Source organism: Pygoscelis adeliae, unplaced genomic scaffold (genome assembly GCF_000699105.1).
Source record: "Pygoscelis adeliae isolate BGI_AS28 unplaced genomic scaffold, ASM69910v1 Scaffold318, whole genome shotgun sequence".
In the NCBI taxonomy this organism is placed as follows: Eukaryota; Metazoa; Chordata; class Aves; order Sphenisciformes; family Spheniscidae; genus Pygoscelis; species Pygoscelis adeliae.
In genome coordinates, this window is record NW_008825430.1 from 2,993,100 (window position 1) to 3,014,186 (window position 21,087).

Consider the following 21,087-nt stretch of genomic DNA (forward strand, 5'->3'; position numbering starts at 1 on the left):
ACACAATGTCGTTTTTTGCTTCTGGTGAGCTACGAGGAAAGCAAACATTTGGCACATCTTCTTCCTCATGGTATTTATTTTAAAGCTAATATTAAAAATTCTGGAAAAAAAATAAAGCCACTGTAGTTCCCAAATTTTAAAACAAACTGCACTTTAAGTTGGAGACCTGTAGTAACATTCACCCGCCCAATTCAGGCGGAAATATTCTTGCCTTCATTATTTGTATTTTCTATTAGTGAGCTCAAGGAAATAGAAACAGAGTAATGCCTATTACCAGAATCAACATCGCTATTTTTAACAGTGATCTTTTTTCAGATTGCATGGTCTTTCTTGCGTATTTATGACTTGCTCTTTCTCTCCGTTTTCTGTCCTGCAATAGGCTCGATGCAGGAGACAAATCAGTTACGGTTTCAATTGCAACAAGCTCAGTCTGCACACATGATAAGCAATAACATGAACAAGGCTTTGCAGGTTAATTAATTTTACTAAATATTTTACTGTTTTGATTTTTAGGGGGGTGGGCATTATTGCTAAGAGGTTGGTAGTTGAAACTCTTTATTTGTTGAGGAAACAAGCACGTCTCCTTTCAGTGAAGGACTGCCTACTACTTCATCTCCCAGTGTTGCATGTTGGACTTTTTTTTTTTTTTTAATTAAAACACAGCGGGGCATATGTATCGGCACAAATTTGATATCATACATCTATCTAACCTGCTTATGGAAAAAGAAGAATGTAAATTCTATGTGCTGGGAATCTCATAACTTAATTAGGCTATAGGGGGAGTTGGAGATATTGCGTTCTGAAATTTATCTTTTGCCAGCAAAAGGGAATGCTAGAGTCCTCTGTAAAATATGAGTGGAAGTCTGTGTTTCCAGTTCAGTTCCTCTATTTGACGTAAATCTATCATCTTGGAAATTATGAATCCTAATAAATACTAGAGGAATAGGCTGTTTTTCCAGCTATGTGCTTTTCTGTTGTCATTCGCTTTACTATATAAGGGCAGCAGGAAAGAAGTAAGAGCACAAGAAATAATACTTAACTTCATATATGAACTGTGATAAGAACAGTAGAATATACTGAGCAATAGAAAATATTCCCTAACTAATTTGTAGTTTTAACATATGCTCTGCTAGAGGTATCAAAAATGATAGTATAAATAAATAAAACTGATGCTAGATGATTCAAGTAAATACAGCTAAATGCAACTATACTTACCAAACAGAAAGAATAGCTCTGTGTTTCTTCGGAAGAGTTATCATGGGCCTGATGTGTTTGCTTGGAGTTTCTCTGCTCAGTGTAATTTTTTTTCTGTCTCTTCCTTTAAGGAAGAATTAATGGAACTGAAGGAAGAAATAGCTTTGTATGAATCTGCTGCCAAGCTTGGAGTATTTTTGAATGATGCAGGTGGAGAGCTGCATACGAACCTGGGTGAATCCTATGTAGATTTGGGAATTAAAAAAATCACTGGGAAGAAACCAAGGTTCTGCAGGTATTGAGTGATTCTTGTTGAAAGAAAAATCTAAAATCTTGAAGAAATTATACAAGTGATGTGTAAAAGATGGTCTTACTGGATCAACGTACTTTTTTTTTTTTGTAGATGTTTGAAATACTGCTTGTATTGCCAGGTAATCTGGGAAACAGGAAACTGGACTAATACCATAAACTGGATGCCTAATTGCTGCTTAATAAATCTTCAGATTTTATAGGGACCGTGTTGCTGTTCCTTGGATTGTATGGATTATATGCATGAATACCTTTTTGCTCAAAGATTCCACATAGTTACTTAATGCTAAAGCTGTCTTTTAAAACAACCAATGGAGTTGTCTCAAAATATATCACATGAGAGTGACTCTTTTGGGGAAACAGCTGAATAAACAAGTTTTCTGTACATTAACTGCAACTTGATGAAAAGGTGTATGGCTTTTATATTCATGTTCTCTCACTCTTTTTACTATTACCTCTTGGGCATCTGTATTTCTGGTAGCATTAGTTGCTCTTCTCTTTGCTACCACTACCTTTCAGATAAATGGCTTTTTTCTTTTAAATACTGAACTGGTTCTGTCTTCCCTAATAGTGCAATGCAGAACAGAGACGTGGATAAAGAGCTCTCTAAAGATGAAATTATTGTAGAATTAAAAGCTGAGCTGGAACGTTTATTGAGCAGTAATAAAACGAAGAGAAAACAGATTACTCAATTACAAAATGATCTTAAAGACTGCCAGAAGACATTAGAGGAATACAAGCAGTTATTGAAAGCAGAAAAAGCATCAAAAGAGTCAGAGGTTTGTTCTTTTACACTTTCTTAAATGTAAAGATGCACTGGATTTTAGTGAACCAAACCAACATTTAAACTACTTATGAAAACGGACCAAAGAATTTACTGACGGCTGAGTATTCATAGCAACTAAGTAAATCTGTCTTTGATCTTAAGGAAAGTATTCTTATTTGGATGATACCTTGTTTTGTATCTTTGGTGAAAAAGAAACAAACTGAATAGCAGAACTTGGGCAGCGTATGCCTTATTAGGTGAGTTCTAATACGATGGCTTACTTGCTTGGTAGCACTTAATGGCCACTCTGCTTTTTTCAGAACTGAATTTCATTGGAGAAGGTAGGTTTTCTTTAGCCAAAAAGACCTTGTAATTTCTCTGAGAAAGCTGATAGTATCATTAGGTTATACAAATGGAACATTAAACAGATTGCCTTCAGAGGGCCTTCACTATGTAATTTGATCAACAAGGAATCCCTTTGATATTGCATCTCTCTTCACCCCATTATTAACATCCCTCTATAAATTGATCAGACTTGTAACATCTGCTCTTGTAATCTATATATTATGACCTGGACGTGGAATAGGAATATAATATGCTTGAGAAGTGTGCTCTCTGTTGGATGATAGTAGTCATTCAGCTTGCAAACACAACGTTGAGTGTGTGCTTCTTGAAACTCATAGCATCATGAAGGTTTAAAGAATTAATCTAGAATAACAGCGATACTGTTATATCTCACACTGCAATAATTTCCTTTGGGTTTTTTTATTTTTTCCAAGTAAAATTTTTATTCGACAGTTTTAACTTTTTTACAGCATCAACTTCTAAGTCATGTATATCTTGAAAGAAATCATCTTAATTTTGTTTATTTTTAGCTTGTCACAAACCTGAATGATGCTTTGGTGGCTAGACCTTCGGTTTCTGATAATCTTAAGGAAGAAGTTCTGAGACTCAGAAAGGCTAATGAAACTTTGCTGCAAGAAGCTGAGGTGAGATAGAGATGCTGCTTATCTCTACAAAAAAAAAAAAAAACCACCCACAAAAAACCCCTTTTGCTAAAACCTGCAATTAGAAAAGGTTTTTACAACCCACCTATTACTTGACCCTTGTTTGTCCAGAACCATACTTTGACTATTGAAGAACTGAAGGAAAATGAGGAAAAACTGAAAAGATTAAATCAAGACCTCTGTTGTCAGATGAGAAAGATGGTTCAGGATTTTGATCAGGATAAACAAGAAGCCATTGACAGGTAAGTCTGTTAACTCCGTTTAGTTCCATTTGTGAACTTTTAGCCTGCATGTATAATCTTGTACCAGCTATCTGGTACAAGGGGAGGTCAGCATTAGAAAGCTAGTTTCTTACTTAACAAAAAGTTGAACCCTGTTTAAAAGGGGAAAAAAAAGAGGGTTTTTTTCCTTTCTTGAAATTGTAGGTGTGAAAGAACTTATCAGCAACATCATGAGGATACAAAAGCGCATTTTGAGAAAGGCCTGCTGGAGAGGTATGCTGCAGAAAAACAGCAGCTTGTTCAAACTTACGAACAGACAATCTCGCAGTTGAAGTAAGACTTACCATTTTTTTCCACTTTTACTGAAACTTTCACATTTCCTGTCTGGCCCTCAGTGCTAGTTACACTTTTTTTTAAAACAGACTTGCTGTCCTATGAGTGTAAAGACTAACTGATAATAAATAATCTGTCCTGTGAAGGGCTAACATAGAGGAGCTGAACAGAGAGATGACTGCAGTGAAGGAATGTTACATCGGAGTCTGTGGGGAGAAGGACACCTTGGAAGCTACTTTGAGGCAGAAATTTGAGCAAGAGCAGCAGCTGAAGGAAGAGAAGGTACTAATGGAAATACCTGTAAACCATATCATTTCAGACTGTTTTTAAGATGTAATATCCGTAAGTGTATTTAACTTTGTAATTGTTTGGGGAAGATACTTGGAAGAGATGCAGTTATATCAGAAAATTAATACATGTGACTTATTGGTTGTTAAATTAACCTGCTGATGTCTCCTGGGGTTTATAATATTGTAGAAGTAACCCTTTCCAGTAGCTATTCATTTTCACGTAGTCGACTTTCATAATTCTGACTCTTGAGGACTGTTCAGTCGGCAGTATGAGGTTTTACGTTCATGAGACGTTTTCCAAAAACCTGACTGACAATACAAGTTTTCTTCTCCCTATATAAAACTGATCTGAAAATACTGTGGTTTTTTAACTAATAATGACTTCAGACTGCTATATTGATTAAAAACTTCGCTTTTCTTGAAGATATCAGTGTGAAATGACTAAACTAGGTCAACTGTCTTGCTAAGCAAGTACAGTAAAGAGGTGCAGCTCAAAGTATGCTGGGAATAAAGATACTTGATAAGAAAACTTATTTCAGAGCAATAGCCTATAATAACCTCTGATATCACACCTTAAAACAGCTCCTTTTGGGAGCCGAATCTCTTGTCCAGGTGTCATCAGTAAGATCAGTGCACAGGCTCTAGAGAATTAATCATGTCTCATGCATTCTCATCACTTTGTACCAGAGCAGTTCACTATGCCTTGGAGAATACTTTAATTTTATTTTTTTTCCCTAGCTCAAGAAACAGCTACTAGAAGAAAAAGAAGACTCTCTTAACCTTCTGAGGACTGCGCTTGAAGAGAAACACAGCAGTTCTATGACAGCAGCAAAGAAGCAGTGGCTGGAAGAAAAAGAACAGCAGGTTGAAGAGGAAGTTGCATTAGCCAAAATTCACTGGGAGAAGGAATTAAAAGAGGTGTGGAACTTAGACCGGGGGTTTCAATTTTTTTTTTGTTGGTTTGTTTATTTTCAGAAGAACTTTTGTATGTAGATAGACTTATGTGCTGTTATTCTGCCATTTCAAGTGGCTTTCAAGGACCTGTCCTTTTAGGAGCCTCTAAAGGAGTCAGTAGGTATTACACATGCTTAAGACTTTGGAAAAAAACTCCTAGACCCTGTAAAGTAATATGCAGACTGTCCTGAATGTCACAGTTGGTAATATGCTGGAGTTTTCCACCCTGATCCCTGGGTGAGTGGTTACGCTTTCTATTGTTTCATTCAGTTATCGTATAAAAGGCCTCTGTGTATCCTATCCCATAGAAGAAAGCTGTGATAAGGAAGGAAAAACAACTCATTCTTTACCAAACTCTCCGCTCTCTGGGCGTGGTTTTGCTCTTCACCTGTTAGGGAAGGAAGATTATTGGTGTAAACAGTGGCTTTTTTGTTAAATACCAGTGAAATTCTAGTTATTTGGACACTGGGGAGATTTTTCTTTAAAAATATTTTTTTTCCTTAGAATAAAGAGCAAGTCTTTGCAAAAATAGAAAGAGAATGGCAAAGTAGGTTGGAAGAAACAAGAAGAACTGTCGTTGAATGTAATGACTGCAGCAGCCAAACTGACCGAGTAACAGTTGTGGATGAAGCTTCAGCTGAAGAGTTAGAAGGGATTGTTGAAGATCAGAGGCTGCAGATCCAGAAGGCTCTGAAAGAAAGTATGGCCTCTGAAGAGGCCTTAAAAGAATTTGAAATAGAACTGGAAAATAAATACCGTAAAAATCTTGCCAGCCAGGTAACAAATAATTGTTCTGTCTGCCTGGAGCATGTGAAACTGCCATGTGCAACTAAGTCATTAAAAAAAAAAAAAAAAGTGTTCTCTTCCACTAACTTTCTGCTCAGTAGTTGGTATTTGCTATATTAGAAATACATTTAAAAAAACAAAGTTCTGAAGAAGCTGTAGCATGTAGCTTGTTTTTTCTAGCTGTTAATTTTTCACACAGTTGAACAAGTTTTGCAGGAGTTTTGAACAAAACTGAGCAAAACTGGCTTAGAGTTTATACCCTTTTGTTAAGAAAAAATTAATATTCAACATCTTGGTATCATTTTTTGCATCAAGAAATGAACAGATGCTGCTGATCTGATTCTTTTAATTTCTATAAACATGGGCAATCCAAACTGAAGTCTGTTCTTTCACTGCTACATGAAAGTAATAATAAAAATGTATTCAGTGGTGGTGACTGAAATAGGTTTTTTATCTGCTTATAGGTAGATGCAGCTTTAACCCAAGCTCGTGCCAGGTGGCTGCAAGAATTAACAGACCTCAAAGAGTACAAAGTAAATCTAAAGATAGAACAAGAAAAATGGGAAGAAGAACACAAAGAGACTGCAGCAAAGCAGGTAGCCCGAAATGCTTGTATATGTGTATTGATAAACAGTTCAGTCTTCCAAATCCCATATATTCCTGAGGAATGAATGCAGACATAAGCGGGGAATCATTAAGGAAAGATGTTTCTAGTGTATTCTGGCTCTGATCCATTTTTTTGCCTATATAGGATTATATTTTTATTAAATAATTTGAAAATCATCTCCAATAGATTGATAATGACCCAGGGTTATGTTTTATGTATATATAAATATATGCATATATCTTTAATGACTGTGTTACATATTCACCAGTTAGCCCTAGTTCTCTCAGCTGCTGAAGAGAAATGGAAGAAAGAACATGAGCATACAGAGAAATCTGGACCAAGAATGAAAGAACTTGAAGAAAAGGTAATTTCTCTCAAGAAGGAATTGGAGCTAAAGAAAGAAGAAATCCCCGCAGCTATCAAAGCAGAACTAGCAAAAGCCCGTGCTCAGTGGAACAAAGAAAAGCAAGAAGAAATCCTGCAGATACAAGGACAAAATGAGAGAGACTACCGATTGTTCTTAGATGATCACAGAAACAGAATTAAAGAGGTACTTGCATCAGCAAAGGAGGATCTTGCAAAGCAGAAGAATGATCTTTCCATTCAGAAAGAGGCAGAAATAAAGATGTTACTAGACCAAAAGCAGCGAGAATGGGAGGCTCAGGAAACAAAGAGGCTGCAGGATGAAATGAATCGGTATGAAGAGAAGACTCTGGTTGAGCTTGAGTACTTGTTGAGTGAAATCCATGAAGAACTAGTCAAGTGCACACATAGTAAGCATTCTTGGAAGGATAAGTGTTTTGACGCTCATGTTCAATTAAGCCATCGATGCAAAGACAAACTGAAGGCTTGCTTACAAAAGGCCTACAGAACCACAGTTTACACAATTCTGGAAAAGAAAGAGAGAGAATGGAAAGAGGTAATATTTCTGTAAATTATAACCGTCAACCAGAAAAGGGATTTGAGAAGTCAGACTCTTACTTGTTTTCTCCCAATATAAAATCCATGTAATCCTGAGAATTAGAGAATCCAACGTTTGAGTTCATTGATAATAACAGTCCTTTAAAACTGTAAAAGAGGGATAAATCTGCCATTAGCAAGTGAAAGGGAAAGGGTGGGTGTAGTTTTGACACCCTCAATCTTTAAAGAAGAGAAAGCCAGGTTAGGAGTGTCACTCTTTAATGCCAAGATTCATAAATTAAGGAGAAGAATCCACCATCTTAAGTCTGGGAGCCTGTTGAAGGCTCCTTGTGACCTCTTAGATGAGTTCTGTCATTGAGGCCCATCTTAGGTTTTTGCATAGCTGCTGGGTTCGTTGTTTGGGGTTTTTTTTTGGAGAAATTTAGCAGTTTGTAATGGTGATTGGATAGGGATCGTTGATTACGTTACTCTTTTTCTTCCCCCTTCTGATACAAATAAAGATGAAAACAGTAAATCCTTTTTGCGGATTATTTGTAGTAGAACTGAATAACTGACAAACTGATCTATCTTGGGAATAACAGTCTTGCTTAACTTTATTGTGGCTCTAGGAAATCTTTTCAATGTGCCTGCCCAAATGAGGAAAGACACCCTCTTCTAGAGGAGTTTGGGGCAAAGTAGAATTCTGTCCAAAAGCTTCTGTTTCTGTTGTTTTGGCAGATTCCTCCTTTTGCAATACTTATGCTTGTAGTAAGTTTTTGATTATGGGGAGCATCCCACTGGAAATGCCGTTGCCACCCAGCATTCAGCTGCTGGGGAATTATCCAAGAATAGGACAGAGAAGGAAACTGTCTTGTTTTTCAAGAAAGGGCAGGGTGGGGGGAAATGAGTATGAAGTGATTTCTCATTACAATATTACCCAGTTTTTTAGTGGTAATATGTTTCTCTTCGGAAAGTGGACCTTTAAAGTTTTCTTGTCATGAGTTATTTTCACTATGGTAAAGAAAATCAGAAGGTTTTTTTCCTATGCCTGATCTACCTTCTGTAATAGATATGAATGTGTCTCGGTAAACTGTTTTTAATATGTCTTTGAACTTCAAGACATTGGTTGGCTTGAACAGCCTTATCCAGTGAAGTCTTTGTAATTTCTTAGTAATGTCTTCTCTTATCCTACCATAGTAACAATAAACGAAGGAGTTACGTTTTTCTAGATGACTTTCCTGTCCCTTTACTACCCATATTTGTGGCGAAACTCTAAATGGGTCGAACCCCTTTTTCTGCTGGATATGCCTTTTAAAAAACAAGTTAGCTTCAACTATTCAAAGACACTGTATAGTTCTGCAATGTTAAGGGCTACTGACGGTTCCAAAATAGTACTCAGGATAGCCAGGTACTGCTGTTGCAGTGAATTATGCCAGGTAGAACTTCTGTGTGCTAGAATACACATTTTCCTCCTGATTTGAGCCGCAATCTACAGTTCTATTGCAGGTTTAAAGCACCTGCATTACAATTACTAAAGCTACTTGGTGGCCAGGGTTGCTTGTTTTTCTGTGTAACATATTATTTATCTACTTTAAGATAGTGTGGAACACTTTTTTTCTTTTTTTTGCTATGTATTGGGTTTTCAGGAAGTGTTTTTTCAATTGCAGAAATATGAAGAGCTACTGACTAATGCAAATAAAGAAGCATACACTTGCCTGCAACGTGGTGAAGGAGAAACTGGGGACGTGGCAAGATCTCCTGTGTACAATGTTGGACACCAAGCAGAAGCACAAAGGAGGCTAAGACGACAGCCACCCTTGCAGGAAACTGGAACAGACAAAGGTATTGTGTTTGGTTTTTATTTGGCAAATTATGTGTCATCAAATTAAGCTTGTTTGTAGCAGTCTTTAATAGTCAATGTCTTATTGATGACTCTAATGCAAAGTTAGTGAATATTTGAGTGAGAGAGGAAGATGCGGTTCTGATTGTAAGGTGGTTTAATGTTGCATTAGCTTGTACTATGTTAAAGTCACAAACCATGCAACAAATGGTACTGGTCTTCAGCTTACTGATTTAATGCCAGGCTTTGAGGTTTAATGTTATTACATGCTAGTAGCTTTCTGCTTTTTAAAGCCATTCTTCAGAAGTAAAGAAATAGCTGCAGATGTGAATACTCTTTGGGGGTTGTGGACGTGAACACTAATACCTCTGGTGTATAAAAGCTCATAAGCAAGCCAGTGTTGATTATGATGAGCAGGATGTGGTCTAAACTATGTCTTGCAAATGGGTAATACTAAATTGGAGCTTTGAAGATAGAATTATGCTACTTGCTTTTGACACTAGGCAGGACAAGGAATTCTACGTTCATGTAAAAGATACTGTTGTGTCAAGAATCATACTTTGCCTGGCATGGTAGTTTTTTCTGATTCTTTTGATCAAGAATGTAGTTGAAAAAATGTGAATCCCTGGGTGATGTTTCTCTTCCCCCCCCCAACTTCCTTCCCCCCCACGCCCCCTCCTGCCCCCAGTATATAGCATTGTAGCTCTTCCCAAAGCTGTCATGTGTACTACGGCAAAGCCGGAGACAGTGTAGCTGGGGAGAAACTTCATGGGAGGCACAGAAATCTCTCTGGGGCTTTCTGTTTAGTTTAAGTTCTTACGCAACTGAAAAACATAAAGCAAGAAAACCCAAGAGAGTCTTTGGCTTTATGCCTATAGTGTGGCTTGAATTCCTTCAACACCAAAATAACAAACCATCTATAAAACACAAAACAATACAAGCAGTGCAGCTCTTCTGTCTCCAGAGCTCCCTGTCCTGGCTATAAAGAGCAGCCGTTGCTGTCCTAGAAGTAGCCCAGTCTTTGTGAATTTCTTAACTAGACTTGGTCGGGTGTGAGGCTTCCCAGCTGGGAGAATCTCCCCCAGCTGACTCCAAAAGGCCCTGCTTGGCTGGTTTTTTGGTGGTTGGTTTTTGTTTTGTTAAAACAATTCAACCTACAAGTCTCTCTTCGCTGACTGAAGACTCAGATCATCGCTGATGGGAGTGTATTGAGGCTGTGAGGGCTCAACGACTTGATAGATGCTTCTGCACTTTCTATAACAGGGTTCCAGCCTCTTGTGATTATTTTAGATTGATGTTATATGCTTTCCAGCAAGAAAAAGACTAAGTAGAGCACTGGAAATAGTAAGGTTGGGCTTGATTCTTTTTTTTGGTCCTATGGTTGATGTATAACTTTTAGCATTTACTGTTGCAGCTCAGAAATGTACAAAAAGGAACCCTGGATTTCAGGAAGATTTTTGCTGTGAACACTGCTGCCAGGAGCTTGAAAAGAGAGAGACTGCGTGCCAGGACTTGAAAAGAAAGCTGGAGATAGCCCGCAAACATCTTCAGCTTGCTGTGGAGGAACATGAAGCTAAGTCAGAGCAAATCCAAGGTTAGGATTGTTAGTCACCTAAAGACAATTTTGAATGGCTCTGCTTTGCTGGCTGCATGAGTCTTTCATCTGTTGCATCATTTAGTTTTCAGTGGATGGAATGGGGGTGTGTGCATACTTAAAAAAACCAACCAAACAAACCCCCCACAAGAAAAAAACCACAAACTGACCTCCCCGCCCCCAAGAAACCCCCCCACTCTCTTGACTTCCAACATTACTTATCGCTTTAGTACTCTTCTGTGTGTATCAGGAAAAGAATAGAGGAAAACAGAACACGTGGCACATGGTCTTTGAATATGTGTACATGTGGATCCCATTGCCCATGAGGATTATACAGATAATGCACGTGTGTGCACGTAGACATGTATGCTTAGAAACGTATGTGAGTCAGGGAGGCCTTTAGCTGTCTCCTTTGGGGCTGTACTGCTACTGTGCACATACTAGTCCCCCCGTAGTGGGAGTATAAAGAGCAAAGTGGCCCCAAATGTTACTTGGTTCCTCTAGGCACTGGTAGTAGTAAGCCATTGACCACAGTTTTCTTGTACCTTCCTGCAGTTAATAATAGCTTGAAGCTGTAGTTCTTCTTATTTTCTTTTTTTTTTGTAAGCCTTAAAGTAGGTTTTAAGTAGGTTTTACTTAGTCTCTTTGCCTTTTAAATCAAGATGTTCTTTTTCCTTTGTCACTTTGAAATGAGAAATACAGGACAGATGACTGAGAAAAGGTCTCTAGTTCTTAAGTCTTTCTTTCCTATGTGATGACTGTCTCTACCAATGATACATATGAAATATCCACTCTGTTTTTGGAAGAGTCACTGAAAGGGAGGCTTCTGCCTGTTGTATGGAAATAAGGCTTTTCTGAAGCTATTTCTGATGGAAAAAGATGGTGCAAAGTAACTTGCTTGAGATTCCTCTATTGTAGGAGACTGCTTCTGATTCAGTAGCGGTGTTATCCAGTACTCTTGTTTAATACACCCCCCACTGGCCGTGGGGTAGTGTTGTGGTGTTGTGATTGCCTTCTCTTTGCTGTCCAACATCTTATTTCTGGCATTCTCAATACCTGTATCACCTTCTGTGGACAGGCTGATAGTGCCTGGTGGTAAAATCTCCCTGACACTCGGCCATCAGTTTAGTCAATTGCAATATTATCTGACTTGATATCGATACCTGCGTTTATTGTGGATGCTATTGCATCATGTACATCTGTCATCCTTTCAGGATAATAGACTCCATCCTTTATTACTTTATTTAACTCAGTAGAAGTCTCTGGCCATAGTAAAATCTGGGCTAACGAGGATGAAAAGTCTTTGGCGTATCAAACCCCTTTGCCGTACCTGTAACTACTCCTGTGGTTGGGTCTCTTTCTGTAAGCCTTGCATGTAGGCTTTTCACTCAGAGGAAGTCATATTGATTCATCTGTCTCTGATAGGAACAAGAATTCCTTTTGTCTAGGCTTATTTCTGAGAGGATTTGTAGGAGGAATGCCTGCTCTGCTTCGTTCCTGTGCTCAAGAACTTTTTCTTTCCTACTTGAGCATAATGTACTATATGGAGCACAGCTCCCATTCGGCTGGTATCTGAGGAACTCTATCCCCTTATTCAGCTATACTGAAGTCAGTAGAGGTCTCTGTTTTAAGGAGCGGAACAAAGAGAATGATGTTTTCTCTGAAGGAAAACATGTTGGTGATTGAGTAAGAGGATCATTCTCCCTGCAGTGTTTTAATCAGTTGAAGCTGTACACAGTAGCGTTCAGGGCATTTTTTTTTTCCTAGGCTCTCCTTAGAGCATGGCAGGAATTGGACTTGCTGAAGGTCCTGGTTCAGGAGGGGTCTCAAGCTGCATCCTGAGGGTCAGTAACTCTGTAGAATTGTTTGAGCATGCCTCGGTGAAAGGTCACTGTGGCCACTGTAAGCAGGTTTGGCAAATGGTCAGCTTGGAGAAAGCAGATGCGAGGTAGCACGTTATACCAAGTGACCTACTTGCCAAAGGCCGTGGTTTGGGTGTGTTGTGTGGAGTGTGTTTCCCCCCCCTTTTTTTTTTAATGAAAAGTCTCAGTTGCCCGCTCTAATAAACCTTGTGCTCAGTGGGGATGAGTGAAATGCTGTATGTTTGTAAGGGGAAGGTTTTTGCCAGCTTGCAGATGTGTGAGCAAGGTCAGGTGAGCAAGTTGCACAGATTTGCGTAATATTATTTCTGTGCTCTTTTGTCAACAACCATATAGCATGTAAACTTCCTTGGGGACTGGAGGAAAGACTGAAGGATAATAGGAGGTCTAGACCACAAATGAGGATCTCCGAAGGCCATGAATTCCTTCTTTCTGTATTCCAGGATGGCTGCTTGCTTTTTGCTTTTCTGCAAATCATCCTAGAGAAGGGAGAAAGCCAAACTTGTCTGTGTCTTTCCCTGGGCTCAGGTCCTCCATATTCTACCCATGAAAGCCTTGATTCTTCTGGAAGGAAGACTTGTCTTTAAGACATGCCCTCTGTTGTGTGGTGACAGTCTTTGTTTTCCTTAGGCCATGGTTCATGTGAAAACTTCTGTGACTGGCTGCAGTGGAGCTATCTCCAGCATTGAGTGTAGGTGTTCAATTCATGTTGGTTTTCTTTCCTAAAATAGGAGAGCTAGTAATCAACTATTGATTTTTATGGGTCTATCCAAATTTATTCATCAATTCTTCAAGTTACAGTAGATACCTGTACCCTTTTTAAAAAATAACCATTTGCTTAGATTAGATTACACAGCTCATAAATAGGTTTTAAGGTTCTTTAACTTTCAGGAGATGACCCACAGGTAGACTATCTGTATGCCATGATCAACAGTCTTCAGTATCAGCTTGAAGTCCTGTGCTTTGGGCTTTTTCAGCTCCACTGTCTTCTCATTCTCTGTGGTGGCTCATTATAATATTTATATGCTTAGTAGCATTGAGCAGAGTTCAGCATGGAAGTCCAGCCTTCCTCTGTAATACTGGCTTTTGGTTATTAAAAAAAAAAAAACCAAAACAAAAAAAACAACAATGAAGTTTTGTCTTTCATCTCTCCACCCCAAAGAAGGCATAATTGCTAACCCACAAATTAATAATTCTTTTCACATGTTTGTGAAAACAACCCTCTTCCCTCCCCCCCATGCTTTCTCCACACGTACACCTGGTATCTCTGAAGTTTTGCCTCCAGCATAGCGTTAGTAATGGCATATGAAGGCTTTAAACTTAATTACTGTATGAGAGAACTTTATATTCAGGCTTCACTGAAGTGTATTGTGGTCGATTCCTATGTGCTTGTTACTGCAACAGCTGTACATTTGCTGATGATGCTGTGTGACATTGAACTCTTACACCAGAGACAGCAGTTTATGTAATAACTTCTGCAGAAGTCCACTTGAATTTAGAGAAGTGCAGTGAATTATGGTTCTTTTTTTTTTTAATAGAAAATGAGAAGGTTCTAGAAGCTCTAATTGCAGAAAACTCTGAGATGAAGACTAAACTGAAAGACCTGGGAACACCACCAAGGTATTTAAAAAATTTAAACAAGCCGATTTTTTTTTTTTTGGTGAGATACAAGCCGCTTTTCTTGTGCGGTGTGACTTATGTGCATTTCAGGTCACTGTCAAAGGGAGGCGTCTCAAAACCTTGTACATCCTGTGACTCTGTGAAAGGGCTGGAAGAAATGCGTGCTCAGTACATTAAAGCTGTGAGCAAGATTAAGTGTAAGTACTAAAGTCTTAGCTAAAAAGTTAGGAGAGCAAAATAATTTACTTTGTCACTTCCTCCTCCTTCAGCCAACTTGCACAGGAATCTGACAGCCAAATCGCATGAGAAGTAAATTTTTCCTTCTTGCTAGAGCGAATGTGAGAAATGGAATTGTCACCATAGTCTTCGACAAGATTAATTGCGATGGGTGAAGCCTTGTTATGCCATCCTTGCTTTGTTGCACTGTATTATGTCTTTTAAAGTGGTAAAGCGTCTTTTGAGAACTGATCTTGTTTCTCCAGCAAACAATCCACCCACCCTGCAACTTGTCCTGAGGGAGAATCTGCTTTTCTCTTGTGCTGTATCCTGCCTTTTGGCTTAATCAGCAACCTTCTGGCTGAGGAGAGAGGGTTAAGTGTAGCGCCAGGTCTTACTCGAGTGCAGCAGGTCCCCAAACGCCAGCTGCGCTGCCATCAAAGAGTTCATAGACCCGCATTTTACTAGCCAACATTCCTCCCAAATCCCTGTGCCTAGTGTTTTCTGTTGCTGCTGAAGATGCAGAATTAGACAACTGAATTCCTGTCTGATGCTTCGTATTGACCTGCTCTGGTCTTCAGTGGTGTTTATCCAGTAGGCAACATTTGGCACAAGGATTTGGGTGGAATGTTGGCAGGTAAATCCAGGCCCTTGCTGACTTGCTCCAGGTCTGCTAGACAATCCGTTTGTGGTGTTGGCTTTTTTCCCCCCTCTGGGGGAAAACTGGTACTAATGAAGTGTGTTTGTAGGTGATATGCTTTATTATATCCGTGAAAGTAAGGAGCGAGCTGCTGAAATGATTAAAGCAGAGGTTTTAAGAGAGCGCCAAGAAACAGCACGGAAAATGCGCAAATACTATTTGACATGCCTTCAACAACTTCTTACTGATAATGGGAAACATGAAGGGTAAGTTCAAGTATGTTTGGAAATTACTGTTGGTTTTGAAAGAGGCGTGTAGACGTTAGTCTGGTGTTTGTCCACCTTGGAGCAAACAGCGTCTGACCTGAAGTCTTGCCAGTCTGCTCAGATTGGCATGGGGTCACTGCTGCGCAGTCTGGCATACTGTCTTTTCAGTATTCTTTGACTCTCGCTAACGTTACCTTGAAGTAAAATGCAGAGCTGAAAAGGAATTATCCTTAAACTTTAATTTTTTTTTTTCATGTTCTGCAATTCTTGGCAGAGCTGAAAAGAAAATAATGAATGCTGCCAGTAAGCTTGCTACGATGGCTAAAGGACTTGAAACGCCTCTTCGACACATTCCCCAAAGCAAATCTACCCGCTCAGGTATGTTGGATTCTGCAGTCGTTCTCTTCTTGATCATATTGATTTAATGCATGTAGTAATGAAAATGCAGATGGAAAGTGAAGTACTATTTATTTATAAGCTTGCTAATGGAAATGTAAATATAAGCTGCTTATTTTGACAATGCTTACAATTCTTTATTTAAAAAAAAAAAAGAAACAAAAGAACCTAGGTTTTTTTTTCCCCAGCATTAACACTTTCTTCAATTAATCTATTTCCTTCCCTCCTCTCCTAGCTCTGCTATTAAATTCTGATCTACCACCTGGAGCTGAGTACTCAAAAAGAGATCGTATGCTTCAGACTAGGTCAAACCATATGGAAAGCAAATCATGTGGCGAAAGCATTACCGAAAAAGCTAATGATGAAGTTGTTCAGAAACATGTACCGCATGACTTGAGACAGCGGTTTGATGCAATGCAGACTGAAACTCAACATACGCGTCATGAAAGAGTGACTTCAGATATTCAGAAGGGGAATAATTCTAAAAATCTGGATGGTGCTTCAAGAGATGCTCTGTCAGAGTTACATTCAAATGAAGATGGAAGAAGAGAAAGATATGGCCCCATTGTAAATGTAGACAAAGGTCTCTTGTGTGCTGCTAGTAATATAGCACATCAGAATGCTCTTCCATCCGCTTTTCAAGTGGCGTTAGGAGATATGCAGGCACCCAGCTTTACAAATGGCCATAACGTCTCCGGGCCAGCTCATCATACGCTTAAGGGCAAGAATGAAAGAACGGTCTTGAAAGAGGATAAATGTATCCCGTCATGTGGAAAATGGAAAACTAAATCTAAAAGAACTCAGGAATTTGATTTTCCAGAAAGGGATGAAGGAAGTTGCAGTGAATGGAGTTCTGTGAATGGAAGCCCGCGTCTGGATCGTAGCGATACGCCCCTCTCGTACCCTGAACAAAAAGCCAGTACTAATGTGCAAGCACAGACTGCATGCTGTGAAGAGTTTCCCCACGTCAGGTCATTTTCCCCCGCAGATGAAAACGTCGTTACTTCTTGGAGAGACATTTCTAATGGCAATGGCAAGATTCCTAGCACAAAAAGCAGCACTGAAGTTTGCTGTAGAGGCCACCTGATAACACACCCAGAGCATACTTCATTCCTCAGCTTCGACAAACCAAATTCTGCTGTCGCACAACTCGATGTATCGCCAGATTCAGCTGTAGGAAAATGCTGCAACAAATGCTTGGAAAAAAATGATGTGGGATCCCCGGTCTCTTCAGTAAGATAGTGGTTTTGATAGCCCACTTTCCAACTCGAACCGATACCAGCAATTCCTCGTTTTGAAGGAAAAAAAGATAATTTGATATTTCAATAAAAGTGTGAGGATTGGTGAAAACCTGTTCTACTGTGTCCATTTCATGATCAATGTTACACAATTTGAATGTTACGTGAAGAAATTCTGTAAAGTTACTTGAAATATTAATGCAGACTTTTATTTACCTTTGTAATAACACTTTCATAATTGTTTATAGTGTATTATATACCAATTTATTAAATATAATCTATTTTTATATTAAGCCTAGCTTGCAGTGCAGTGTTTATCTAAAAGCCACAGTAACTTGTGGTAGTCTTTTTAAATAGTTACGAAACTTCCTTCAGAGCTCAATGAGAGATGTTTTGGGATTTGTTTGAAGTAAGTATTTTAATTGCCTTTTCCATTTTGAAGGACCCCCTGTAAGCCTCTGTGTGCGTCCCCATAATAAAAGCAAAAATACTTGCGTTTTTTCATTAAACTATTATAACAAATCACATTTCAAGTACTCTTCCCTTTGGTGCAGCAAAAAAATAGCTCATACTGGGCAGGAGAAAGGTAAAAATTAGAATAACCATGTTTTGCAGGTGTTCCTTAAATATAGCATAGGTTATCAATGTAAGTTGAAGATGTAGTAGTCTTCCTCCTGATGCTTAGAAGATTTAAAGGCCTGCTCCCGTTTTGAAGAGAATTATGAAATGTATCTTTTTTCTAGACCTTCTGCTTTCCTTGGGATGGCATTTCACTTCCAGAGATACTGTGAGGAAAAGAGGCGTCTTGCTCCTTGCTCATACAGGGTGTGATTAAATCATACTTGTGGCAATTAATAGTCTGGTTATGGGCCAGCAATTCACATCAACAGTAATAGGGAAGACGTAAACAGAAGGGTTTTGCTTGCTATTTTTCTGTGATATTAGAAGAAGAACAAAGACAATGTTCTCTCAAAGATACGTATATGCCTTTCATATGTAACGACGTTTAACTGCTGTAAGGATGCTCGTTTGCTCTTTCAGAGTCAAACAGCACAGTCTAGTCTGAGAATCTTTTCAGTTTTAAGAGGAAAACAGTACAAGGTTCAACAGAAATCTTCTGAAGAAAAATGTGTTTAACTTCCTCTACAAAAACGTCCTGCCTGTTTATATTTCAGGCCAACTGGCAAAGCAGAATGCATTACAGCTCTTGGTACGCAGGACTGGTTTGTGACTTGAGACTCTCTCGGGCGATCTGATGAGAGACTTCTGAATTTCTTGGTGGCCTTTAACGTTGCCCATAAATCCAACCCCACTTCCTCTTTAGTGACGGTGGGGTTTGTCATCGTCAGTGGGAGCAAACTGAGGCCACGAGAGAGACCGCTTGTGCCTAAACAAACATGGGCAGCGGTTAAGTTCAAGGGCCAAATTCCGAGCTCTTAGCTGAGGAAATAGCTGTGGCCTTGTCTGCAGGGGAAAGTTTTTACTAGTTGTCCTCTAAGCCCCACGTGGAGGCTTTTTTTTCAATGATAAGTGGCTTTTTTTGGTTAGCTTAAACATTTTCCCAAATTGCACAAGGTAAAAAAGCAGCACATTTATTTCCGCGTGAGAGGTACTTGTACAAGTGTTTAAACCAATCCATCAGATTAATTTGTTCCTTGGACTAGTCCAGAAACCTTCCCCAGGTGAAGAAAGCCTGCATCTGTACAAGTAAACGTGCAGCTGTCCTGCAGGACATCCCTGACCCTTCAGACAGCAGCCGAGGGCCCGTCGTCTCGCTGGTGTGGACCAAACGTGCTTTTCCAAGTAATCCTTCATCTGAGGTGGGTTCAAGAGCTTCTCTGTAGTTGCTCCCCAAAATGGCATGCTCGGTGCCAATGTGCAAACTGCTTTTAAAAGTCTCCTAAAATGTAACTTTTTACAGTGCATTTTATTTCTGTCGCCTTGTTCAGTGTTGTTGGTGTGGACAACTCTTGCTGTCATTTCCCTGTAGCTTTTAAAAAAACTGTGTTTAAAAGCTCAGCGGTTTCAGTGCGGAACGAAGCACTGAATGATCCTAGTCCTGCTAAAGCTTGGAACAGCTGATGGTTTTTACATATTTCATTTAGAAGCTGGGGTCCCACAAGGATGAGAAGGGGTCTTCCACGTTACTGACTGCCCTGGAGAAAGCCGAGGGTGCAGCAGATCCCAGCTACAGTGAGGAAACCAGGGGAGTTGTCTTCAGCAGGCTCCGTAGCCTGACGTGAGAAAAGGTTCTTTTGTGGGTGTCCTTCCCCTCTTACGGAGCAGGAAGATGTTATGCATATGGGGCAAAAGAGAGGGGGGGACTGGGGGGGAAGATCTTTCCAATCCCAGCTGGTAAAAGGGAGAATACTTAAATGTGGACATGAGGTGCCCGACTAGACTTGGTTGCTGTTTCAGTCCTGTCGTATCACAGTACCGGGCAACTTCAGTGACCAAAATTGCGATGCGTGTGAGAACGTGGATGTAGGTAGAGATTCCGTTAAATCCTTGCTCACCTAATGTGTATTGTGTGTCTTGTTGCACTGACAACTCCAGAGAGTTCCAGAGCTGCTGAGGGGATTTTATGTTTTCCTTAATGAGAATCAACTGCAGATGCCTGGAGGGAAGATCCATACCCAAACACCAGCAACCATTCCCTGGTGAGTAAAGTTTGAGGAACAAGGAGATATTTAGCCCAAGAATCAACAACTCCTAGTCAAAAGCATTCCTCAGCCGCCCTCCTCCTAACGTCAGTAGGAAAGAATGAAGCAATAACAGGCTAGCATAGGGGGTGGCAACTCCTGAAATTGGACAGCCGACACCAGTCGGAAAGGGGGATGTAGTGTTGTAATGCGAGTGGTTGGGCTTGTATAGTTGAGCCAAGATCGTAACAGAGCCACTAAATGAATCTCTTAAAATAAGTTTGCCGTGTATTTTCACCCACTAGGTTATACTGCTGAAAGAACTTACCTGTTTTGTTCAAGAACTCATTACCTGCTGTTGTGTCTCTCTGATTCAGTTGATTCCTTGTTTTAATACTGCATTTATGCTATAGGAACCAGGTCTAATTTTATTCTAGTGATGTTGCCGTTTGGCACTATTTAGCTTAAACTTTGTTTAACCACACCCCCATCCCCAAAGTAGCAGAATGCAGTGGTACTCTTTTCTGTGCTGTATTTTTGTTCTTTATATTTTTTTTTTTAGCTGATTTATCTTATCTTGCAGGTATAGTATGTCTGTACCTTCCTGCTTAGAACAACCTCTTTGTAAAAATGCATCACTCTATAATACTGATATTTTAGTATGAAATAGAAGCTATTTCCAAGATGACTTTTTCATAGTATGTTTAAATGGTAATTAAAATTTACATTTTATGTGCATCTTAAGCATCTTTTCTATAGTTAGTTGTGCATAAGATGCTTATACGTGATGTACAGAACAGGAATGCACAGGATTTGTCTAACTCATGCATGTTTTGAGTAATTAATGTTTTGAGTAATTAATACATTAATTATTGGTCTCACATTCTAGTGTTTTAGCTTGTCTCTTCAGCGGCCTCTTTCAGCTGGAATGAGAACACCTGTAGCTATTAATGAAAAAAACTAAGAATAGATCTTGCATAAACTAGGTTTAAATTCCCCCATTCTTTATTTTTGGTAGGCATATGTGCACATCTGAAACCTTGTCTCTTATCTCAGCGAGGTGCTGTGCACAAGAATAGTCACGTGAGCAGGAACCGAGGCCATGAGAGGTTAGATAGCTCGTTCAGAAAGTTGGGAAGCCTGAAAGGGAATTAAATGCAGGTCTTTAAAATCCTAGGCTCGTACTTTAACCACTAAATTACCATTTCTTTCTACTTGATGGTTTTACTGTGCTTTTGCACTTCTTTGATTTGTCCTCTTTTCTAGTCTAGTTCATCCCCTTGTACTTTTTTTTTAATTCCTTTTGTCTTAATGTCGGCCAGTTTTCTTTTCTCTGGCTTTGCACTTAGCCTCTCTTCTCCTCCCCTCCCCCCCCATTTTTAATCTTG

General features: G+C 39.4%; 1 protein-coding gene across 1 annotated transcript in view; it reads left to right on the forward strand.

Annotated features, from left to right (window-relative positions):
- CEP152 (centrosomal protein 152kDa) overlaps nucleotides 1-17,061 on the forward strand; it is a 26,545-nt gene extending 9,484 nt beyond the window's left edge. The window contains exons 10-26 of the mRNA XM_009330945.1: nucleotides 380-471; nucleotides 1,326-1,489; nucleotides 2,075-2,282; nucleotides 3,145-3,258; nucleotides 3,388-3,518; nucleotides 3,702-3,830; nucleotides 3,977-4,112; nucleotides 4,859-5,038; nucleotides 5,579-5,851; nucleotides 6,325-6,456; nucleotides 6,736-7,386; nucleotides 9,035-9,209; nucleotides 14,220-14,301; nucleotides 14,392-14,498; nucleotides 15,267-15,423; nucleotides 15,698-15,801; nucleotides 16,055-17,061. Coding sequence (XP_009329220.1) covers nucleotides 380-471; nucleotides 1,326-1,489; nucleotides 2,075-2,282; nucleotides 3,145-3,258; nucleotides 3,388-3,518; nucleotides 3,702-3,830; nucleotides 3,977-4,112; nucleotides 4,859-5,038; nucleotides 5,579-5,851; nucleotides 6,325-6,456; nucleotides 6,736-7,386; nucleotides 9,035-9,209; nucleotides 14,220-14,301; nucleotides 14,392-14,498; nucleotides 15,267-15,423; nucleotides 15,698-15,801; nucleotides 16,055-17,061 — 3,842 coding nt within the window. The remainder of the gene's footprint in view (nucleotides 1-379; nucleotides 472-1,325; nucleotides 1,490-2,074; nucleotides 2,283-3,144; nucleotides 3,259-3,387; nucleotides 3,519-3,701; nucleotides 3,831-3,976; nucleotides 4,113-4,858; nucleotides 5,039-5,578; nucleotides 5,852-6,324; nucleotides 6,457-6,735; nucleotides 7,387-9,034; nucleotides 9,210-14,219; nucleotides 14,302-14,391; nucleotides 14,499-15,266; nucleotides 15,424-15,697; nucleotides 15,802-16,054) is intronic.
- The last annotated feature ends 4,026 nt before the right edge of the window (nucleotides 17,062-21,087 follow it).